This window comes from Micropterus salmoides, unplaced genomic scaffold (genome assembly GCF_014851395.1).
Source record: "Micropterus salmoides isolate LMB-PRFRI ecotype aquatic unplaced genomic scaffold, ASM1485139v1 Ms_hic_scaffold_9, whole genome shotgun sequence".
Taxonomy (NCBI): domain Eukaryota; kingdom Metazoa; phylum Chordata; class Actinopteri; order Centrarchiformes; family Centrarchidae; genus Micropterus; species Micropterus salmoides.
The window spans coordinates 32,941,088-32,966,872 of record NW_024044681.1 but is presented as its reverse complement, the minus strand read 5'-3'; the positions used below and the strand labels follow the sequence as shown (position 1 = coordinate 32,966,872).

General features: G+C 41.7%; 1 protein-coding gene across 4 annotated transcripts in view; it reads left to right on the top strand.

The window, feature by feature from the left end:
* dscama (Down syndrome cell adhesion molecule a) overlaps positions 1-25,785 on the top strand; it is a 95,008-nt gene that overhangs the window by 47,206 nt on the left and 22,017 nt on the right. For 2 of the 4 annotated variants that reach the window (XM_038709394.1, XM_038709396.1), the window contains exons 4-11: positions 10,643-10,789; positions 12,168-12,446; positions 12,694-12,969; positions 13,467-13,763; positions 15,101-15,376; positions 16,516-16,794; positions 17,952-18,071; positions 19,208-19,387. In XM_038709394.1, coding sequence (XP_038565322.1) covers positions 10,643-10,789; positions 12,168-12,446; positions 12,694-12,969; positions 13,467-13,763; positions 15,101-15,376; positions 16,516-16,794; positions 17,952-18,071; positions 19,208-19,387 — 1,854 coding nt within the window. Of the gene's footprint in view, positions 1-10,642; positions 10,790-12,167; positions 12,447-12,693; positions 12,970-13,466; positions 13,764-15,100; positions 15,377-16,515; positions 16,795-17,951; positions 18,072-19,207; positions 19,388-25,785 lie in introns of those variants that run through there. The other 2 variants (XM_038709398.1, XM_038709397.1) reach the window with 2 other exon arrangements.

Genomic DNA, 25,785 nt, shown 5'->3' with positions numbered 1-25,785 from the left:
GTAACACATCAGGATTCCTTTTTTGATTTTTTCACTACTTCCATTTGTAAGATAAATAACCATTTGGTCCATTACGATCCCATAAGATTTGTGAATGAAATTGTCTCTAAACGACTTTTAATGTTTAATTTTAACAGCCTGTATCGCTATCTTTGTATTGGATTGGATTTATTAAAGGATAGCCTCTTGTGATGTATCATCTCATTTATTAAGCTTAAGCCCTGATTCTCATTGATTTATTTTTTATTAAGGTGCAACTAAGCCAATTGCATATACTGGTCAGTTCCAGCTTCCCATCTTAGTTTTACTTTTTTGTGTGTAGCTCAGAGGCATACTTCAGCACCATGGACAGCTCCACTCAACATGTCTATAAGGAGGCCCAGTAGAATCTGGTTCATCTGCAATCTGGAGATTAGAAATGAAAATAGTTGTTTCAGAACTATTAGTTTCCATAGTTCTCAATTTTATATGAACAAATTTATTCTCAGTGATCTAAAAATAAATGGCGTATCACTTGAAAATGACAAAAAGCACAGATTTAATCATCTTTTCTACTGCTAATTTGGTAGGGGCATTTTATCTTGGTCGCACAATCGTGTAAGTGCATTTTCTTTCATGACTACATGAGTTTGATTCTACAAAATGGTTGCTTTATGCTATTTGCATTAGCTTCTAAAACTTTCCAAAGACAGGACTTGACGTGATATGTAGATTGTTTAAGATTAAAAAATATTTACATTTTTAAGACTTACATTAATATTTAAAATTTACATGATAGAGTTTCACTCTACTTTATGCAGTACTGCTTTACCCAACTGCAAATGCTGTGAGTCTTTCTTTTCAGTATGTTGATATGGCCACACAACTCGACACTTTCCTGAAGCTAATACAATAGTGCTGATTACATTCAACAAAGATATTATTTTTAATTTCGGAACGTCTGAAATACATAAACTATAAACACCAACCGCTTCTGATTTATCATTGTTCATTCATGCTACAAACATACTCCCAGTGCTGCATCTAGTCGACAGCGTGCAGTTCTGCCTGAGGGTTGCAAGGTCATCGAGGCGGTGTGCCTCGATATGTCCCATATCTCACTTTTTCGAGCTTAATAAAAGGAGCCTGCGTTTTTACAGCTTACGCACAGAGAGTTAAAATTACTCAATCACTTGAGACTTTGGTAGGGACATGTCTTGTCTATACCTGGACCTACACTTATGGTGTGAGGATGTTAATCATCACCTGCAAAAATGTTCTCTGCGCAGACTTTCTTAAGAAATTAAAAAAAAGGTTTTTTTTCATGGTGGGGATCGGGAATCTATCTCTGTCTGAATCTTTGTCAAGCAGTACATGTATGCCTCATCTTGCCAGGACTTCCTCACACTCCTCTCTACCTTCATCTTTCTCCCGCCGCTTCCGCCTTCACTCCCCTCCTCAGTGTGACTCCTGAATATTTAATAAGCCTGAATTACTGAGGCCCTCAACCGTAATGATGGGGAAATCAGACAATTAAATCAGAAGGGCTCCGGCTTTAAGTCTCACCTCCCCCAGAGGAGCCAGAGATTATTTAAAGTGGCACACTGTTTGATTATCTAATCCTCCTCTTGCCCCCTCTGCTTTACTCACAGAGCGGCATCGCCTGCTCCACTTGCCACCACAAATTACCATGAAACACCAATGAACACTGTATTTAAGTCCTTTTCCATAAGCGGAAATGTGATGCCATGAAGTCTCAAGGGAATGGCACTATGGGAGTAACTCTTTTACACTCAGGTTATCACAGTTTAGTTAGGGCTTGAAGGGTTGTTCTCTCTTGCGAAATGTAATTAACAACCACGTTAATATGTGAACATTTGCATGAAAACCACATTACTTTGTATTGAAAATGGCCCTTGTATGTGCATAAACATAATTGCTGAGTGTGTGTCACGACAATGTTGTCGATACTGCTCTTGTCCAGGTGGAACAAAGTTTTTTTCCTTCAGTCCTTTCATTAAGCATGAGTGAAAGGGGGAACATGAAGTATATGTGTGTAAACAAACAAAATAATGAGAAAAGATTGGAACCCTGGCACCGGCAGGCCGCGTCGCTCTTTGAAGTGAAAAGCTGCAGGACTGGAAACAGGCTCGGCTCTTTTTTTGCCCCCAAAACAAAGCCTGCTTTGTTTGGGTTTGGCGATAAGTAGAATTGTTGTCAGCTTGACCAGACAAAGTGACGGATTGTGATTGACTAGATCATAATAGCTTCCTTAATGCCTGCCAGTGCAGCACACACACAAACAGAGGTTCTCACACACAGATAGATGAATATTCATGATTATACAGCTGAGACTTAACACTGGCTCATTTAGTGTTGGCCAGAGAGAGGCCAATGATAGCATTGTAAACACACAACCAACAGGGGTTTAATAGCTCGACTCCAGTATTTTCTAATTACGCTGCACTTGCAGCCATACACACACTGCAGATAGAAATAGAAACACACAGGCTCAGATTTGATAGCTGGTATGGCAGAGATTTCCCTCCTCAGCTTTGACTTCAGCAAACATTTGTCTGGTAGAAAAAAGTGCTCACACAGCTGCCTAGAAAGAGTCTGGAGGAGAATAGAGACATCCTGTCATAGTATGTCACTGTCTGCCAATTAAGTCCTGTACAAATAATCTCCATTCTTCCACCGTCCATTGCTCGATTCTGTTTGTGTTTGATGAGATAGAGTTTCATTGGTCTGCCTACACAGCCAGTTGTGCCCACAGAACATAGAAGCAGTGCTTTATAATGGACAAAGCTGCTGACAACTCCACTCAGTTTACACATCGAGTGTGTTTACAGGTCTTAGGGAAGTACTACTGCATGGTGGAATAGACTGGACAAAGCCTTTTGTGGCTCCAGATGGAGTTGTGTAAAATCTGGTTGTGATGTCACTTGAGTCAGCTTGGGTTTGGGCTAAGGACTACAAGTTAGAAAATGGGAAAAAAAAAAAAATCTAGGGGTATGCAGTTGGAAAGAAGTTAGATTACCAGACCTCTCTACCTGCTCCTCCATCTAGACTTGAAGTCAGTGGCTCAAGACTACATTAGCTGCTACTAGCGTAACACATCTGAATCTCACACAGTCAAATTGCATTGTGGATAATGTAGCCAGGAGGTTTTCACAAGGAACAATATTGTTGGTTCTCCTGCATCAATTTCAATCCTTTTTTTTCATCATCTGCCCGTCATTAGCTTGACAATGTTAGAATACTGGAATGCTAAATCAGGTAATACACAGTCACAGGGTGGCTCTCATATTGCACTGTCGTGGCAGGTGTCCCTGATATGTCCAAAATGGAGTTATAAACTAAATTATTTTTACATGAAAAGAACAAGATCTGATACTGTTTAAGGTTGTGCGCTTTAATGTTAAACCCTAAACCTTATATAGGTGAACCTTGCCATCTGAACTATATACTACGTATCATTACTGATTTGTTATCTCCTTCTTGTATTGTTTCATAGCAATCTCAGATGTCTTGTAGGACATCACTGTGAAGACAGACAGTTTCTTAAATCTCTCTTCCTATTAACACGAGAGAGGAATATGGGGCAACGTTGAAGCCAAGCGCCTCAGGGTTTAAGCTTCCCTATTGCCTCCTGATTTGAATATCGTTCAACGTCCATTTGCATCTAGTTTTAATAGCGGTTTATTCAGTCAAGCAGAAGATGACATCTTTATCTGTGGTTGACATATGAGGCCGTTAGCCTCAGGCTAGCGTGTGTCTAGTTAATGAGCAGAGGGATGCTGCCGCTGATTAGGAGCGGCAATAAAAAAGTCCAGCCTTCTACTCTGACTCAACTGTGTAGCGAGCACATGGGGTCTAGACACATATAGGCTGCTTCAAGTTTGTAGCCCAGGTGTGAATAAAAATTAGGGCAGGTGCTTGTTTTGTGTGTGTTTCTCTGTTCCTCTATTTGTGTACTTAGGGGGGCCCAATGTACTTCAAACCTTTTTTGGAAGGGAGAGAGAGGTTCATTCTTTTTCCAGAGTCAAACAAATTCATGCGTGGCTTATTATGTCTGTGTGTGCAGTTTTCAGGTACAGTGTGTTTACAGTAGGTTTAGTGTAGTCTGGTTTAGCTCATCTCTTGGATGTCTGTGTGACTACATTTTGTAATTTTTATACATGTGCAAAGTCACTTTATTAAAAATTCTTAAAATATATCAAACTTCAATATTAAGTAATCATTATTTTAATCATTGGTTAATTTATACCTTGATTAATTGGGTTAATTGTTTGACCAATAAAATGTCAAATAGTGGTGGAAAAACACAATTTCCTAAAGCCCAACTTGATCTTCAAATGTCTGTATTGTATTTTATTTTATTTGTAAGTATTTACTACGACTCACAGATTAATCAGCTAATTTTTCACGCGCACGGCCATTAAGGATGCTTTTAAAGCTAGGGAAGGAAACATCTTTTAGTGTCCAACAGAAAAAATCCCACCCCCTCCCTTCAGGCCTCCCTCAATTGTCACTCCCCCAAAACACATTTCACGCTGCTTGTTACAGACCTATGACAGCCACAGATACTGGATTTTTTTAGAGCATAAAGAGTATTTCAATAAATATAACAAACAATGCTTCTGAAATAAATTACCTTCACTAGCTTTAAGTATATGTGTTGCGATATTTGAAATGTGTTTTTAAAGAACATTTGTTGTTCATGCTAGGCTAACACAGTGTGTTCAAGCACACTGAGAAAGTAGTTGAAAGTGTACAGTGTTTCCTTTGATGGGAGCTACAAACATTCAGGAAGTGAACCAAGATAATCTTAAACATGAACATGCCTCTGCAGGCATATACAAATAGGATATTCAGTTAAGGTTTATTCGGGTTTAACTATTTTATTTATTAGCCCCAAACAACAAATAACAAATTTGCCCTGAAGGGCTACAATTTGAACAGCATACACTCCCTAGCCTTAGACCGTTGATTTGGATAAGGAAAAACACCTCACCTCACCTTCCTCAGGAAGAAGAACAGGAGAGGGATCACTCTTCCATGATGGATAGGCTTATACAAATAACTAAAATTATATCATAGAAAATCAAAATGTGACTATAATGAACATAGATTGCAAACATATTTGAAGAATAAGAAGGACAATCTGTGAAATTCCTATAATAATATTGTATAATTATTTCTGCGTATTGATAACTGTGCAGACACACAGTGATTAAGATCAAGATTTGGCACAAAAATCTCTTTATATATTTCAAGTGTACGTGTCTAAGCACTGAAACATTTGACTGGCCAGTATTCCTGTGTATGCGTGTGTGTTTCCACCTCTCCACCATTTACAGTACTGGGAATATTGCTTGCTAAGCGAATGGTGGCCAGTGTGTTGCCATGGCAACCCCAGCAGCTGTCAGTGTGCCTCCTGTAAGAATGACAAATGATTTTTATTAGAGGGGCTCTAAATTGGTGGGATCCCCCTCTCCATAGAGATGCTTATCCCAGCCTGATCAAACTGGAGTCACTGTGCCAATAACTGTGACCAGGCCTAATTATGACACAGGCCCTCCTGGGCTCATCATACACTCATTATTACTCACAGACTACACAGGCAATTCTGGCACCAGTCTGTGTGACATTTTCACAGTGGGAAACAATGTGGCATTGCATATGGCAGTGTTATTTCTGCAATTTCAGATTATTAAAAAAACATTTTAATTTTACTAAACATGAAGTCATTTTCTTTATTGCTTAATTGAAGTCCTCCAGCTAGTCAGTTTGGTCAGTTGTTGGGTTCAAGTTAAAAGACCGTGGTAAGACACGTTTTCAAAAGTAATATATTTGAAGTGAAAACCTCAAGATCATACACCCAATCACCCAACCCACACTGTTTTTTTTATTTATTTACCACCTCAAGAAGATTTACAAGCAGCATGGATTATCTTCTTCTTTTATTTTTTTGGTCAGGCTCTATGACTTTGAGTGGCCAAGGTTACGGTGACACAGTAGGCCCAGGCTGTCTCCAGAGACCATGCTCCACTCACTAATACACTCCAAGACAGTTGCACAGTGGGGACACTGCACAGCAGAGTGATGAGGAAGCAGTTTTTATCTGCATTGTTTAGCTGACTCCATGGGTTTCCTGTTAGTGGTGTCCAGACTGTTGGTGTTGATAGGCCGTACCAGTCAAAGTTCTTCAGAGTCAGAGGACAGCAGGTTGAAGTGGTCAAGGTCATAATAGAAAATAATCAGTCTCGCTGTTTTTCTTAGTTAACAAAAGGAGTTGTGGATGTGGAATCTATACGTATATCTAAGCACGGTTTATCAGCATTTTCTATTGTTAAAGTAATTCGCAGCGGATAGAGCTGCAAAGACAGTTATACTCGAGTCATTGTTTGGCTTATGTATGTTCTCTTTTTATCTTTACATTGTGGAATGTACACTACCTGCTTTTGCAACAGCATATTTGATTTGAGGATGATAGACAGGCAGCGTAAGAAACAGAGACAGAGGTACTGGGCTCCTGTTGAGATCTGTCAGACAGACAGGGCTGACGGTTTTTCTTTGATAATTGCTCTACCTAGCCATGATCTGAATTAGCATATGAAAGTTTTGTCTTTTTTTTTCTCCTTCTCTGAGAGCGCATAGCTGTAAGCTAATTTGTAAGTCATTTTAGATGACACAGAGTGGTTGTATCCCAGAGGTGCTCTTTCCCTCTTGATCCTTTATTGTTTCTCTCTCTCTCCCTCATGCTTGCTCTCTGTCTCTTCTATCCCTCCTCCCATCTCATCTTTCCTCCACTCATGTCTCAATTATAGAATACTGAATTGACTCAGGCAACCGAGGTAACTCTTTCAGCTAAAGCCCATGTTTTAGGGCAGATGGTCGCGCAGCAAGTGTAGGTCAAAGTGCTCGGCTATGTCATCATGTGTCACTGTCCTTGTCACACATTAACCTGTGTGTCCAGTGATGAAACATCCACACCAGTTCAAACTGTCCTTGGTGAGAAGTGTAACAATAGCATTGTAATATGGACATTCAGCCTTTTCTCACTGTTTCTATTATGTCCCTCAAGCAATTTAGGTTTCAGTAACAAACTGCAAAGACTCCCAGTTTGATTGAACAAAGAGTCTACTTGCAGGCTCAGCTTATATGGGGATTAATTGAAGCGTGGATCCACAGAAAGAGACTTGTGTTTGTGACACTGTTGATGCCAAAGCAGCTGGGCAGGCCAAGGAGGGAGGGAAGAGGAGACGACTGATAGTCCAGTAAGCCACCTGTGGTGAAGTGAAGCCATAGTTTCAGAAATATACACTAATACACCCAGGTGTCGACACAAATGCATGCTCATATGTCTAGCGTGTTAACACACACGCTGCAAGAACAGTGAAGGCTGTCTGTCGGGCGGTGTTAGTATGCAGTAGGTGGAGCAGAGAAGAGCAGGGAAAAGCTTAGTGGAGCGCCTTTGATCGTTATTATTGACCATTCCTCCATGCAGCTGTAAGCTGCATAAACACATTCCCACTCACTTGTATGCACACACGCTTCGGACGCACAAAGGCTTTAATATGCAGACACACACAAGCCAGTGGGATTTGAAATAACTGCAGCGGTACGAGCGCACACAGAAATGCCCTCAGTTTACAAGGACATGCGCATACAATACAGTACTGTACGCCTGCAGCACTGTGTGAGACAATCAATTGTGTTTGTTGGTAGTGAGCATGAGCTGGTTCTGGGAAGAAAGAAATGGAATCTAACCAAGAATGTAATAAATTACAACCACTACCACCTTCTGCTCTCATTGCAGTGGTCTAATATGCACATTCTGTAGATGTTTTAATGGCTGTGCTGGCAAACTGTAAGGTGTAGAATCTACTAATATCAGTCTAACTTATTACTTATTCTTAGTCCTATCACTGTGAAAACACCTTACATTTTAAATAAAAACAATCTAAACATAACTGACTTCACTAAACTGTCTGGGTTTGTCAGGCTCTACAGTGAGCAGCAGTCTCCCTAGATGCTGTACAGACATCCTTGATATCAGAGGTAGTAGTAGTGGTTTGGATTCAAACACTTGAAAATGATGTACATTATTTGTACAGGTGACTGCTTCTGGGGGTTGAGCATACACTGCATCAAATCAGCATATATGGCCAAAGGGAGACTTCAGACCCCAGTTTTAATTAGCAAGTTTGACCTTTTGGGAAATAAGCATATTTACTTTCTTGCTGTGCGTTAGGTGAGAAGATTGATACCACTTTGTCATGGTTAGGTATAAATCTAGTCATCTAACTCTTGGCAAGAAAGCAAATAAGTCTGTTTCTTAAAATGTCAAACTTGTCCTTTAAAGCATATTACTCTGTTATAATAGTGAACATTCCAATGTTTCCAATATCAAATATAGGCCTACATGTGATCTGCTAAATGAACCCCATTCTACTCAGGGAGAAATTCACAAATAATCCAGAGTCAGTTTGATTTACTGGTAGACAAGAGACAAGCACATACACGCATGCATGTAAACGTGTGTGTGTGTGTGTATTTGTGTGTCTGTTTTAATGTGCATTTAACCCCCCCCTCTCCCAGCCCTGGCCTTTTGTCACAGTGACAGGCAGTCTGTTCTAATGAAAGCTCCTCTCATTCATAAGCCTGTATTGTCAACTTTTGACGTCGGACAATTTTCAGAAGGAAAGAAGGGGGAAGAAGATGGAAAAGGGAGAAAGGAAAGACAGGAGAGACAGGAGAGACAGCTGCTCTCCCGTGTCCCTTTGATACCTGCTTTCTCTGAATTGTTTCCTTCCTTGAAAATGTACTGCATCTGCAACCAGCACAATTCAAATTTGACAACATTCCCAGGCTTTTCTATTTGGTTATGCCATTAAGGACTGCAGACACACATATAGGTGCGTACTACCTCTCCTGTCACCCTAATTTTACCACAGGTTGTCTGTCACATGCTAGAGCATCTCGACCACAAGCTGAAAAACCCCTTCAGGATATCAAATCCATGGTCTCTCATTTCTAAGTAGGTCATCACTTGCTCACAATAGCATCCCCACCACCCTCCTCTGTGTATTCCTCCCTCTTCCCTGTTCTCTCCCCCCATTCTCTCTGTCCTCTCATTTATCCCTTTCTTATTGCACTACTGTTATAATCTGTAAACATGTTGGAAGTCTTTTTTTTTTTGTCTATCTGTCATTCACTCTATCCACCGGCTGTTTATTTATTTTCCAAATCATACAAAAGATTTAGCTCATTATGTGCTGAAATAGTTTTTCCCCCCTAAAGAGGCAGATCAGAGTTCTTGTGATATTCAGAATATCAATGTAGAGACCAGTAGCGACCAAATGTAAGTGTGGTGATATTTGCAGTAATTAATTATTGATTGTTCCATATATAACACCTTTAACACAATGATCATGGCTTGCACTGAACACCTCTCTTCATTATTTTAGCATGCACTGCAAACACCTGTACCAGTAGTCTTAATCTTTGTTAAACTGTCATGACAGGACTAAATGAGAATAATTCAACACCCCATAAAGTCTGCATTATGATCTCTACTAATATTGCCAGAATCCCCCATCGTACAGCGGGCCCATTTGATAGGCTTCTCTATCATCGGTGCCATGAAATATCCCGGCAGCCACCGGCTACAGCACACATCACTCCTCATAAACACTGACTACCTCTCTCCACTTCCATGTGTTCACACAAATTAGCATAACATTAGCATGATATTAGCGCATCCGACCTGCACAGCCATGCCTTATCAAAGCGCTCTGTGATCCCTGGCTCCCTGCGCTTTAGTCTGGAGCGGGGAAAGAAAGAGAACTGAAAGAGAGGGAGAGAGCGAGAGACAGAGAGTTTCCCCCAAGAGAGAGAGCGAGAGAAGAGAGCGATGAGCTACATGATAACGAGCTGTGTTACACTGCTACACAACACACAGCCTTGTCACAGCGCCTCAGAGCTGTGCTGAGCTAAATGGGCTGCAGCAGATGTTTGGTGACTACAATCACAGAGCTGCGGAGCTCACTTGACTTGCAAATATTTGCTAAGAGACTTCAAAATTGGATTTTCTGTATTTTCTTCTTTTAGAATGTGTAAGCTAGTGATTCCAGCGCACAGGAGTGAACACATACAGTATGCTTTCTTCTCATGCTGCGTGACTATTGAATGTTATTTGTCATAAAATGCTAATTGTTGAACAGTTGATCCTTTTTTTTTTTCCTTTCATGAGTCAGACATGGCACTTCAGACAATTAACACTGATTGAGGGAATCCAACCAGGTGTAACTGTTTGGTCCAGAGTGGTCTGTCTTCATCAGTGGAAGGCATTATGTTCACTTACTTTGTCATTCGGGACATGTATAGTGATTATTCTGTTGTATAAAAGTGATGTGAAGTCTGTAGGCCATAGATGCGTAGCTTTTCCAGAATGTTGTACATTGTTGTAATTGTCCAGCGGCCACGTAAAGTACTTACTGGTCACATAAAGGTGACATATTTGGTGCTGATTGTCCATGAGAGCTGTCATTCTAAAAATGGCACTTTGGTTTGATACCTGCATTATAACAGTTTCAAATTGCACCATACATCATTGTACATTAACGTAATGTTTTATTTATTTTTTCATTTCCAGTGTCACGGTTTCTCATCACATCCACGGGAGCCCTGTATATCCTGGATGTGCAAATGGAGGACGGGCTGTACAATTACAGGTGTATGACACGCCATCGGTACACAGGAGAGACCCGACAGAGCAATAGTGCCCGGCTCATTGTCTCAGGTAGGAGGAATTCCAAAATCCTCTTTTTGCGAAATCTGAAACAAGTACGAGGTTATCTATGAAGTTGTGATATTTGTACTTGACTATGAATGACACAAGTAAACACACTAATGTGAACCATAAACAAGGATACCATACATTAAAAAGCAATTTAAATAATAATAATATACTGTACATGAAACCTGGTTGTCTTATTGTGCATGTGTGTTTCATTTCGTTAGGTTTAGTTTAACTGTTCAGTTTGGTTGGTTTCAAAAATAGTGTATGCAAAATGACAGAGGAACATATGGAAGTAAATTTGTACTTGTAAAAAAAGATCTCCAATAATTTGAATAGAATAGAGAGTGACAGGATGAAACACATGAATTAAAGAGGGGGTGACATGTGATAAAGGTCATTAGATCTGGGCCAACACAGTTTGGTGGGAGTGCTTCAAGACAGAAAATGCTCTGCTTTTCCTTAAACCATTAAATATGAGCACTACACAGATTTAAAACATAAAGATTAGTTTAGAGGCGGTGCAGTGGTCTGGTGGTTAGCACTGTGATCTCACAGCAAGAAGTTTGTGGGTTCAAACCCTGGTTGCCCTGGCTTTTCTGCGTAGAGTTTGCATGTTCTCTCCGGGTGCTCCAACTTCCTCCTGCGGATAAGGATTTAATATTTTTATTAAGATATTTACTTTTGATGAGGAAAAAGAACTGAAAAATTATTTTACTTCATTTTACTACTGAAAATATGTTGACAAAGATTTTATCATTATTGTTTTGAATGTTCTACCTCAGACTTGTGAAGTGATCCACTGTTTGGCTTCAAGTGTTGACCAGAAAGAAGAGTTTTAACCACAGTTAACCATCAGGTTTCTTCAGTTTTCACTCAGGAGCAAAATTCAGCCTTTAAATTCGAAAGAAATAACAATTTGATACTTATTGCGATAATTATCGTGATAACATTTTTGACCATATCGTTCAGCCCTAAGTGTAAGGTATTTTGTGTGATGTCCCCAGTTAAATGAAATATTTTGATCAAAATAACGAGATATTCAACAGTTTTAAATGGACTTTTAGCTCTCCATAGGTTCTGGGAGTACCATATCCATGAGCCACATTGAAACTCAGAGTGTGTTGGTTATTTACTCAACCACCATGATAACCATGAAATGTTAGACACACACAATAAATGCTTAAGACATAATAACCTTTAGCCAGAAACCAGTATTATGTGGTAAATAAAAACATTCAACGCCACACAGTCATCCCTATTTAAATTCCATGCGTTACATGATATGCATCAAGACTGGATATTATTTAGAAGTGATCAAACAACAAAAGTAAAGCAAACTTTAACTCTTACTGTATGACACCCCCCCCCCCCCCTACAGACCCCACCAACTCAGCGCCCCACATCTTGGACAGCTTCGAGCGTCGTGAGGTGATGGCGTCTCATCGAGTGGAGTTGCCCTGCAAGGCCTCTGGTCACCCCGCACCCAAATACCGCTGGCTAAAGGACAACCGGCCGCTGGAGCCCGACACACGCTTCAGACAGAGTGTGACAGGCCTGCTGATAGAGAGAGCCCAGCCGAGCGACACAGGGACATTTGTGTGTGAGGTGTGGAATGGCTACGGCAATGCTGAAGTTGTTGGCAGGCTGTTGGTAAAAGGTCAGTGCCCATGGGCCCGTGGTAAGTCATTGGGGTTGGATTTTATCAATTGTATAATGCCTTGAAACTGGGACAACCTATGAATCTAAAGATGCTGTTTCAGATTTGTAAGGCGCTACTGTATTTAGCATTTTTATTCTTTCACCGGCAAAATAATGACACCTTGGTAACACTACAACAGACATATAAGACCAAATATTTCATATGTTAAAAGAAGCCACTGAACTCTTCTCTCTATAACCTGCAGAGCCCCTGAAGGTCGTTGTCAGCCCGAGAAAGGTGAAGGGCAGCGTGGGAAGCCAGGTTTCACTGTCCTGCAGCGTAACTGGCTCCGAGGAGTACCAGTTGTCCTGGTACCGCAACGGAGAGCTCATCTACCCCAGTAACAGTGTTCGCATGACAGGCCAAAACAGGGAGAACCTGGTCATGGCTGGTATGGCCAAGAGCGATGGAGGAGCCTATCAGTGCTTCGCCAGACATGGCAAGATGTCTGCCCAGGACTTTGTTCAAGTCATACTGGAAGGTCAGAATTCACAGTGGTCCTACTGGAGATGAGTGGGTTTGAGCGGTTATCATACAGTACTTGATGTGCATAAGTATCTGAATAGGCATGTATAATCTGTGTGTACACTTATTTGTGTATGCACATGTGAATCCAAACTGTGTGTCTGTGTGTTCTTGTTCTAGACTGTGTATGTGGAATTGAGTGCTGCAGTACAGCTTAGCTTTATGCAAACTGTTACACGAGCTGGGTTGCTGAAGTGTCTGACCACACCAATCCAAAGAGAATAATAAAGAGATAATCAATACTGTTGTGGAGTCAGAGAAAGGAGCTGTACTGCTTTACACTCTAATTCTGCTTTTTATATACAGCAGACAGTAATGTATTACAATGACAAGGCAAATCAGTCTCGATTCTCCTTTAAAAAATCTTTGGGCATGTTTTTCTAATGGTCTATTATGCCAATAATTAGTGTGGAATAATATGTATTGCCATGTGTATCTCTTTCCACTACCCAGATGGCACCCCCAAGATTCTGGCTTCATTCAGCGAGAAGGTCTACAACATCAATGAGTTTGTGTCGCTGTCGTGCACGGTGAAAGGCACGCCGGAGCCCCGGGTAACGTGGACTCTGGATGACGAGCCCGTGATACGGGACAGCCGCCACCGCATCTCCCACTACACCAACGCCGAGGGCCACGTGGTCAGCCACCTCAACATCAGCCAGACCCAGGTGCCTGACGGAGGGGTGTACCGCTGCATCTGCAACAACTCGGCCGGGACAGTTTCCTACCAGGCGCGAATAAACGTAAGAGGTGCTTGTCAGATCAACTCTTCCAACACACCATCACATATACACATCAACATGTCTTGATTTATTCTGTTTTCATATGTTTTTAATTGGCTTCGTTTAAAGTGCCTGGATGTGCAGATGTTGAAGGAATGCCTGGTTAAGTTTGTCGAGACGTTTTCATTTTTCAAAAGCGTGATATTGTAGCTTCAGTGTGTTTGTTCTTGCTCTAAATAGAACAGATCCTTCTACAGCCTTCAGTAGCTCCTCCTATCATCAGTCACTGGTGTTAGCATTAACTTTTCTAATGCCCCGCTTCCTACCAAACACCTGCTGATTGCTTTAAATTGGGATGCCATTAGAATGATTTACCATTCGCTCCAGTATATGACTGTAGTGTTATCTGCGCTCTACAGGGACATGGTTGGCTGGATTGCTGTTGTCATGTAACTGTAATGCTGGGGCGCTAGAGCTTTCTGTGCTTGGTGCACGGCTATTAGTATTTCTGTTCTGCACAGAGGGAAGGGTGCTTTCTGTACACTGATTGGTTTAATTTGATTGTGTTCATTCTTGCATGTTGTAAGGCTAAATAGGGCGATCCTCTAGCCCTTAAGCGAGGGTCCATGAATGCCGAATGCAGCCAAGCAATGAAGATAAATCTCCACAGGTGTCATTGCGGAGAAAGTGTAATGACTGTTTCTCACATCGTTGGCTCCTTAATCGTGCTAAAGAGAGTAGCAACCCAGGATATGCTTGTGCTCAAAGTACACTACAGAGCCTAGTTAAACTGTCTTCTGTAGTGCTTTAAAGAGAAGCCTATTAGTCCATTTCCCTGATAGACACTGAGCTATGGAAGCCTATTGGTTATTCTGTTAGTTTTTCACAAGTGTGTGCGAAAGCTGGAAACATGAGTAATGGTTTTGATAATAGCTTCATGAGTGGAGAAAGGGAACATTCCACTCTAATGCTTGTCAAAGGCAATCACAGTCACCACCGAAGAGGTGCAAGGTAATATTCGCTACAGGCTCACATAGGGTACACGAGTCCCTGGTTCTGACAAGGCAAAAAGCCCCTTTAGATATGAAGATAACAGAAAAGAATAGATCCACTGGTGATGATTCTGAGACTAATTTCCTTTTTTTGAGGTTTCTTTTCAGGGACTAGAAGGAAATCTTTATCAGGCAGTCCAAAATACTAAAATAAATCTTTAATGTTTTGACATTGTTAGTATCAGAATGAATCAAGGCATGTAAACTTTGTGGTGTCTTGAAAACACACACAACACAGCACAGCTATCTTTTATACCACCCCCCCGCCTCAAAATCATTTTAAGAGAGTTGTCTCTCCAATGTGTCCTTTAAGGGCCTGCCAGCATCAGACCAATGAAAAACCTCACTGCCATCGCTGGGCGGGACATGTACATCCACTGCCGTGTCATCGGCTACCCATACTACTCCATCAAGTGGTACAAGGACTCCAATTTGCTGCCGTACAACCACCGCCAGCGGGCCTTCGAGAACAACGGCACCCTGAAGCTGTTTGATGTGCAGAAGGATGTGGATGAAGGAGAATACACGTGTAACGTGCTGGTACAGCCTCAGCTCTCCACACACCAGAGTGTCTATGTTACCGTGAAAGGTATGAACTTCTTTCGTATCTGTCTTCAGTTACAGTTCATGACTCAACGCTGGATAGTAAGCCTGGACTTTATGTTTAGAAAAATAGCTTAAGATTTAGTTGCTGTAGCTTTATTATCAATGTGAATTATCAGTGTGAAGTGTCATGTAGTCAGCTAAGGCCATTTATTTCAGATGTTCATATACAATGTATCATACCCCAGTTTATGTTGAGTAAATTCATGGGTACTACACGCTGACCTTGTGTCTTTCCATCTGGCGTGCATGCTGTACATTACATTTAAAAGATACATTAAAGCATCACTTCAGTATCTACCTTTCCTTGTCGCAGAAAACACAGATATGGGATATTTGTATATCTCAACCTGTAAGAGAACACACTCACATCACTGATAGCAAAGCATCATCTCCATCATCCCGCCCAGCTTATCTGGGGCTCATCTGAATATGCAGCAGCGCTGAGCTGAGCCAGATGATGATAACCTCAGATGTCTCTCTTTCTTCGATGACGCTGCATAATTTGAAATGTCGGATTGGGCAACCCCCCTCCCCTCTGGCGGTTCTTGACGTGCTAACAAGTGTGCGAGGGGGAAATCACACAGTGTAGACAAAGCTATACCGCTATTCCGCCTCGGCTAATTTGCCTCTCGGCTGCTTTGCATTCCACCGCTGCCGAGAGGGAATCCCCAGGAGCCTATTATGCCTATTTTGTTGTGAATTAAATAAGCGCTGAAGTGCCGCTTATTCCAATGTTATTTTAAATCATTAATTTTCCAAAGCATCTGGTTCTCACGATGGCTACAGTCTCCCCAGAGAGCAAAAGAGAGTGAGAGAGAATGTTATATGCATGTTGTTTGAGAGAGAATTCAGCCGCTCTACATGGGGAGAGGTAATAAAATATCATTCCTGCAAAATCACAGCATAAATAGGTTTAATATTGGGAGCAAGGTGATAAAGAGAGAATTGTGACTAATGACTTGCTATGGGAGTGCTTTATAAAGTAGCTCAGCCATGACATATAAAAACCTGTTTAATAGCCCTAGAATGCTGACTGATTTTGAGGAACATTTTCTGTTGTTGACTCTAAATTATATGCCTGCAAACTACAGGGTAAAATTAATTAGCATGTCTCTTCCACAGTTCCACCTACCATCCACCCATTTGAGTTCCCTCGGTTTTCCATCGGCCAGCGAGTCTTCATCCCCTGCGTGGTCATGTCCGGCGACCAACCTGTCTTCATCACCTGGCAGAAGGACGGTCGGCCAATCCCGGCCAGCCTGGGTGTCACCATAGACAACATAGACTTTACCAGCTCCCTGCGCATCTCCAACCTCACGCTGATGCACAACGGCAACTACACTTGCATCGCACGCAACCAGGCTGCAGCCGTGGAGCACCAGAGCCAGCTCATCGTCCGAGGTGAGGATGGGGGAAAGTGGTCAGAGAAGCGGGGTGGTAGTGATGAGGAAAAAAAGAAAAGGGCAGGGGTATGGTCTGTCTAAAGCCTGCTAGGGACAAAACTGCTGATAACAGGTACAGTTTTGGAGAGTGTCAGTATCACATCTTTAAAGTGGTCATATTATGCTCATTTTCAGGTTCAAAATTTTATTGAGGGGTTGTACCAGAACAGGTTTACATGATTTCAGTTTTAAAAAAAACACCATATTTTTTGTCATACTGCACATTGCTGCAGCTCCTCTTTTCACCCTGTGCATTGAACGCTCCGTTTTAGCTATGGAGTGATACATCTTACTTGTATAAAATCTTTGTTGGGAGTTGCACATGCGCAGTTCCTAGTTAAGGACTACTAGCTAATCAGAAGCAGAGTAGGGTGGGTCCAGAAAAGACAGTAAACGCGGTTCACCTGTACATGTTCCCCTTACCAGCTTGGCAACATAGACTGGAGCGAGAGTTTCAGAGTGGTGAGTTATTAATCTGTAACAAAAGTATCTTTCATCCATAAAGTTTTAACTGAGCTCTGTCTCTACATCACAGTAACAACTTTATGTCCACTGACTGCCTGGAGGGTAGCTAGTGTTTGGAAGAGAGAGGAGAGGCAGCAGGCGGACGTCTTGTCACTGTGTGCTGCAGCTCAGCTGTTTTTTCACCGGTGTTTTTGAGGGCGTGTCTGACTAGCCGCATTATGAAGCGTATTTTCTTGTGATGTCACCAGAAAGCGGAAGAAAAGGCTGGACTACAAACGAGCTTATTTTCAGGCAGATCAGAGCAGAGTTTTCTGTGGGAGATGGGAACTCCCTTTGGGCTGGACTTTGGGCTTTTTCACTATGCAAACCTGTTACATGCACAAAAAAGGTATATAATAAAAGAGAGGAAAAGCCAAATATAATAAGTTGTTCACCCAACTATTATCTTAAAGGTAATATTGGTCCTTGATTTTGACTTGATCTTTCTCCCTGAATACAATGAAAAATACTATGAATCAATATGTAAACTCCTCAGATCGAAAGATTGGTAGATTTCTTGATAGATTTCTTTCAAAGAGAACTGTTAGTGATCATACTGTATATTTGATTTCGAGATGAATAAGCGTAATCAAATGGCTGCTTGACTTGCAGTTCCCCCCAAATTTGTGGTGCAACCTAAGGACCAGGATGGCATCTATGGAAAGGCAGTTATACTAAACTGCTCAGCTGAAGGCTATCCTGTTCCTACCATCCAGTGGGAGTACTCTAAAGGTAAACGCACAGCATGGTGCACACTTTAATATGCATGTTCATGTATGCCAGTTACACAAACACACACATATTACGTACTGTAGTAAGACACAACTGCCCCTTCCATGTCTGGTGAAAGTGTTGGTTGTGTCTCAGGTTTTCAAAGGCCTTTAACTGGATAACTTGCTCGTCTTTTTTGACGATCATGCTGAATTGTATGTTAAGATATTTTGTCCTACGGCAAGCGTATTCTCTGCGGTAGATGATCTTTTTTACGAATGCCAACACAACAACCATAATGTCCACAGCCTTGAGGTTGAATGCATAATAACACCCACTTCAAGTCCAAACAAGCACTGTGAGATTAGAAACTGCAGAGGTTCAAGGAAGAGTTTTTTCTCTGTGAAAGATTATGTAACTATTAAACTTGTATTATCGCATTCTGGCTCAACACAGTAACAGTGTTTCTTGAATTAAAAAAAAGGATCAGAAGTGACATAAATATCTATTGCTTTACTTCTTGTCATTGATGACATTTTTTACCTATTGATACATGTTAGCATGCTAAAGTGCTCACTCACTCAGGCTCAATAAGATAATGAACAACATAATACCTGTTAAACATCAGCATATTAGCATGTTGACGTCAGCATTTAGTTCAAAGTAATACTGTGCCTAATTACGGCCTCACAGAGCCACAAACATGGCTGTAGACTCTTGGGCCCCATCCACACTACTACGTTTTCGAATTAAAACTGAGATCTTTTGCTACGTTTGCAACTCCCGTTCAGACTACAACGGCGAAAACGGAGAGAACTTTAGAAACGATGACGCAGACGCTCACGCGCGGCTCTCTGATTGGGTCTTACACATCATGCAAAGCAGAAACACTATGCTACTGACCGGGTGTTTGACTTGGTATTTTTATTAAAATAGTCTGTACCGTGCAAATAACACTTATCTGCCTACACTTGTACTGTGCATGTCGCCGTTTACTTTGCGACGACTCCCAGTCTGTGTTCCGCCGCCACAGTGTTACATTCAGTAACAGTCCCAGCTCGTTATTGGTGCATGCAAAAAAGCATTTTTAAGCAAGTGTGTGTTTTTCTGTAATTTGGTCTTACCCTGATACACTCCCATTCTGTCTTCTCTGACAGGCGCCGGGGTCCCTCAGTTCAAACCCATCGCCCTCAACTCAGGCTTTCGGATCGAGGTGCTGGTCAATGGCTCTCTGTTCATCAAGCATGTGTTGGAAGAAGACAGTGGCTTCTACCTGTGTAGAGTCAGCAACGACGTTGGAGCTGATGTCAGCAAGTCCATGTATCTCAATGTCAAAAGTAAGTCTGATCGGAAAACACCACCCAAAACTTAAGAATAGGGATTTAAAACTTGAATCTAAGGTGCTGATGTCTGTTTTGGATTATCTCTGTTTAGGATCACATATGTAGTGTTCCTGCTCAGTGCTGCTGGTAACATTCAAGTAAAAAAAAAAGTTAACATTAAAGCACAAAGGTTAAGTGAGTTGAACTTCAGTCGGCTTTGTCTGTGACAGTCAGGCCACCAGCCAGATGCCGTCATGGTGCTTGCTCTGTGCTTTCTGCCTGAATGAATCCCACGAAAGCAACGCACACAGCCACCGCCACCACATCACTTGGAGAGCATTTATCCGCTGTGTGGCCAAGGACTTAGCTCCCCTCCATTAAGCCCTGAATTCTGCATTCAGGCAGGAGCTGCCATGTGGAAAAGAGGGCTGAGGGATGGAGGAAAAGGGGTTTGGAAGAGGGATGGGTTATCTATGTGTGCCCCCCCCCCCCCCCCCATGTCTGTCTTCTTCCCTCTTTTCTTTAGTCCCCCCTGCCTATACTGCATGTTTTCTCTGTTCCAGCCCGGATAGTTCATCTTACCTTTATGTTTGCAAGATATATATATTTTCTATGTGCGATAAACCCCTTGCTTACAATATGTATATCTATGTCTTTCCTTTCATGCCTGACCAATGTTATATTTGTTGAGCTGCCACATTGTGATTACCTCTGACACTATCAAAGGATCGGAGCCCATCATGCTCACACATACATACAACACAGCTATGGATTTGCTTTTTTCAAGTTTAGTCCAACTAGAGATCATGACCATGACCAACAAATGATTTTAGAGATAAGTCCTTTACAAACTAGAGATGAAACAGTATGAAAATTTCATATCATGATTATAGTGACCAAAAATATCATTGTTATCAGTATTATCAAGTTCAAGAAGTACTTAAATCATTTCACCAAGTTTTATATTGAAAACCACAAATAAAATTAGCAGCACTTTTTGTTTGCCAATATGTAAACATTTGGAAACCATATGAAATATAACAGTAAAGATGTTAAGAAGTTATAAAGTATATGCAATGACCCCATGCACAACTCACATAAATACAAATGAGTCTTAAGAAGATAGTGATAGTAGTTATCATGTGCAATGGGCAAATGTGGGCAACGTGTTGTGTAGTTGCAAGAGTAGAACATCGAGAACTTCAGTGTACAAGCTTAGCACGTTTAACAGACAAACCATGACCTCTTGCATTGAGCTAAAAGTGAAGTTACTCTGTATTCACTAAGTGATGTTCTTTGATCAGGTTTCCCTCAGCACTCTTATAAAAACCAAAATACTTCAGAGAGGCTGAAAAATCTCCTTTGCATGATACTGGACAGTATTCACCATGAGCTTTTCAAAGTGCAGTAATTGAACGAGGTTTTATTGATAATTTGAATGTGAAACTGTGATACTAACTGCTGGGAACTTTACTGTAGTTCATCATTAAATGCTTTAAATTCATGCAATTCTCAGACATTTCAATGTCTGCTTACTATTAAATGTTTTGTAGTAACATGAATATTTTTCAATAGGAATACTGCCCTCTTCAGACTGAAAGAGCACTAAATAAACCATTAGAGTGTAACACATGATTTAATTCATCGAGAGAGAGATTCAAAGAGCAGGGATTTGACTACATACATCTTCTGTGGCACAAAAAAACATGTCACAATTACTGTAAATCTGAATTCCACAAAAATGCACAGTTCTGTGATTTTGTGTGTGTGTGTGTGTGTGTGTGTGTGTGTGTGTGTGGCTGGGTGCTCATTTTGATCAACCACTGCTAGATGAGGCTTATGCGCCTGTGGCTCTTATCAAGCCAGAGCAGAGGACTCCCTGCTGAGCGTCTCACTGTCTGCCAGCCACAGCCAAATAGGCTACCACTCCTTCATGACCCCTCCTGTCTGACTCCAGCCTATCATGCTCCCTCACAGACAAACATACATGCACAGACACACTCTCAGTACAGTCCCCTATGTCATTCAATTGTGATTTACAATTAAATATTTTCGAAGGTATACATTTTTTTGTAATACGCAGGTATCAACTGTAGGATGCTACCAGTGATACATTTTCTTTGTTCTACAGTTGTTCTGAAGACTTGCATTGTCTGGGAAAATAAGTTTTCACTCTTTAAGCAAGCTTCTTAATTGCATTTCTTCCATTTATTTACATAAAAACAGTAATATAGTGTGGATTGATTCCTATACACTTCACTCAGCCTCTCTCACTCTCCACAACATTTTAAAAAACAAGAGCGAAATGAGGCTCACAAGTGTGCCCAAGATTATTGTCAAAACAGCAGAAAGACACACTTCACGAAAGCTACAAGTGAACGCAGAAGTCTGACTTTTGTTCTGAAACAGATGTACAATACTTGTGATAAAAGTGCTTGATTAAAAGTAAAATATAAAATTATACTTAATTAAAATACAAAAAAAGTATATAAAAAGCAACTTTGTTACAGTAAGAGTTAATGTAATTTGTCACTGATTGCATCCAATAGAAAAAACTAAATGGGATTTTCTATGTTTTATATCACTGGAAACTGAACATCTTTGGGGTTTGGACTTCAGACAAAACAAACCCCATGTAAGCTGTTTACATATCAGGGCATACAGTATTTGGCAAAGACAAAGTTTTTGCAGTCCAATAAACTCTCCACCTATAGGTGTGGTCACTAAGTGGAGGCAACTGCAAAAAAATCTCACAGAATTGATCCATCCATCCATCATCAACCGCTTATCCTGCGTACAGGGTCGCGGGGGGCTGGAGCCAATCCTAGCTGACATTGGGCGAAAGGCAGTGTACACCCTGGACAGGTCGCCAGTCCATCGCAGGGCCACACATAGACAACCAACCACTCACACCTAAGGACAATTTAGGGTCACCAGTTAACCTAGTCTGCATGTCTTTGGATGGTGGGAGGAATCCAGAGCACCCGGAGAGAACCCACGCAGATACGGGGAGAACATGCAAACTCCACACAGAAAGGCCGGGTTCAAACCCACGACCTTCTTGCTGTGAGGCGACAGTGCTAACCACTGCACCACTGTGCCGCCCTCACAGAATTGATGTACTTATTTAATTGAATTTATGAAGGACAGACTTCTATATGAAGCCGGACCTTGAAGACATATGGTCCTAAAAAAAACAAACACATGATGTGGGTTTTTTTATAAAACGGATTATAGATATTTGTCTTATTATGGCTTTTGTGTGTCAGGCTGTTATGATAGTTGTGCTGTCTTGATTTGTGTCTCTTTGCTCTCTGTAGTAACCCATATCTCCCTGGGCGCCTGAGGAGGCACACCTCATGTTGTGTGTGTGTGTGTGTGCGCGCGCTCCACCAAACTCATTAACCCTTAAAGCCTTTCCATGTGCTTAATAGGCACATGAGCCAGTGCAGTCCACTATAATGTCTGAGGCTGTAATGCTCTGTAATGTCGGACACTGTGATGTTCTGTACACTCTGTTCTGTTTTTATGTTTATCCAGGCCAGCCTACACCACTTGAGCAGTGGCAGCTACTTAAGAGGCTTAGGAGCCAATTAGGGAGGCACACAAGCTGACACATGCTGAAGTACCCACGTGATGGATAGTATGATCTTCGCTGTGTATTATTGGCTATCCAAGTGTGGCTTGATGTATCAGTAAACAAACTGTGGAAAATCAATAGGTCCAATCAGAAACTCTGAGATGTGTGGGATGGACACATGCATGGTAAAGATGCTGTCAGGTCAATATGTGTGACACAGGTGAGCAAACAGGCTCATAAGCTCACACAAAGGAAGACATTTTCACACAAAGCACTGCACGTGTTAATGCAAAGACATAATGTAAAGGCACAGATATAGTGCAGCACAGTGCAGCCATTACAAAAGAATAATGGGCTGGGCCGCTAATGCAGTGGTTTAGATAGATCCCCCTCTACCAGGCCATTGTGGTGGACTCCCTGGGAAATGAATTGCAGCTATTGTGATGTCCTAGCTTGGCACTTTCATTGTTATGAGTGTCTGTACATAGGCTAATGTCTCGTCATAATACACCATGCATCATCCTGTGTGAACGCCGCCACTGTATTAACAGCCAGTAGAAATTGCTTGCACTCACTGTACCAGGACGAAGTTGTGCAGGTCTGCGTGTGTAAGTGTGCATAGAAGCACTTGTGTTTATGTTTATTTCTCTCTCATAAGCGTCTTTATAGGAGTAGTAATCAGTTTTTTCATTCTGTCATGACACGGTTTGCAGGTGGAGGCTTAAACAAATTATTTTTGAGCAATTTCAAGTCAAGCATCTCTACCTCCAAAACAGATGCAATTCAGTCAATTCATTACCAATCCACAGCGGATGCTATCAGTCAGTCAACAGCCACTCAATGTTTATCAGGGCCAATTAAGACCAATCAAGCCTATTAGACATCATAATGTCGGCAGACACAGTGATGAGGGCAGAGCACTTAATGAGGCTTCACTGAACAGAAGTGGTAAATGGTCTTGTGGTCACTGAGCAGTCTCCCAAGCACAGTGTCCTTCAGACAACCATAAGGAAGTCCCCTCTTCTTCTGATTTCTATTTCTTTCATCTTATTTACTCATCTGCATCCAAGCCCCCCTCCCTCCCACCTTTGCACAGAAGCCCGCCCAGTCTGCAGACATACATTTGGTATCAGGCTCCATGTCCAAGCAAATTGTGCAGCTAAGGGAATTATTACAGTACATTGCAGGCGGCCAGTGAACCAGTCATCTTTGTGCTATCGCCACACAGCCCCCACATCCACACCCACCCCCCCTACCCTGCGCCACTCCCACCCCCCATCCAACCACTGCATCTCTTCTCCAGCGCCCACTTACAGTTTGCCTCCAGGGCAGGGAGCTGTATGCATTTCAGCTCGACTTCTCTTGTCTGGCCCTCGTGGCCCCATTGAGCCTGGGCGCCCTGTGGCCCAGTTCAGATACAGACTCTAAGAGAAATCCACAGATTCACTCTAGGTAAGAGGTTTAACATTGTTAGCAGCAGCAACCGTTTTATTTATAATAAATAGATTAAAAATTGTGCTGATAGTTACAATGGCCGATCAGTTAATCAAGAATGTAGCGACCTCTAGAGAAAATCATAAAGGACACATAAACTCAGAGTTTAAATAGCAATATCTGGTACCTCTTCATCATCATCATTTTCTTTTCCCCACATGTTTGTATGGCTTCCAAAATGGAGCTTGATGTTTCAGTCCTTTTTGTTAAACAATTAAACAATTAATGTGGCTCCAATGATGCATTTTTGAAAAAAAAAACGTAATGCCTTTTCATCACCTCTCACATCGCATTGAACCTCTGAGATGGTCTCACTGCTTTCTTTCTTTGATCACAGATGAATAGCCCCACAGTGAAGTAGCCATTCTGCCATAATGATGTGTTATTATTATTCTCCTGACTCCTCCATTTGGCTAATTCTGTTTTCCTCATCACTAACACCACCAGTTAGACACTAGAAACACTGTCTATTTGTTTCTCTTTTTTTGGTCCTGCATTGCGACATTCAGGGCGTGATTGTGTAATCATCATCATACGCCTGTGAAAATCAATGGCAGGTCCATGTTCTATTCCTGGCTACTAGAAATGGCCCTTTTTCTAAGAGTAGACACTGGGGAGAGAGAGGAAGGGGGGGGCTGTCCGATGCTGGTTGGCATGGTAACCTGGCCAGGTGAAAGGGAGCCTGGGAGAAGGGAGTGAGGGAGGGCTTTTGTCTCACGGGAGTAGCCTATCAGAAGCCAGCCTATCCCCCACAATCCCCTGCAGGCTTAAGCGTATCATCACTGCCCTCTGGGTTGCTGTGGAGGAACAGGGCTCTCCTCAACTCCACATAAAAGACACATTGTAATGTGCACATAAACATACACTGCACGCATTATTATTCTTTGGTTTTCCAAAAGCTGTAATGCTGATGTTTTCTTTTCTAGGACTACTCAACACACTGGCATACACACTGTTCCTCCCCTCTTTATTTTATTTCAGTTTTTAATTTCAGGATAAAGTCCTTGAGATGCACAAACACAGCAAGTTATTAATTCTACAGGGAAATCACACAAACAAAGAATTCAATGGTAAGATGGTGTAGAGATGTTTCAAAAGTACAATTTAAGGTAATATCACCTTTTTCTGTCAGTCAACTCAGCCTTGTGTGTTTCAAGGCTGAATTAGATACCAGGGGAGCTGATGCCTAATGAGACAGTGAGACTCCCCTTTTCCTCTCTTCACTCGTCCCCGTAGTCCTGTTCTCATAATTCCACTGGATATTAAAGAAATACATCAACACAACAATTACAGGGCCGCAAAGTGTGCCTCAGGGCTGGCTCAGCTGGGCTGCTTGCAC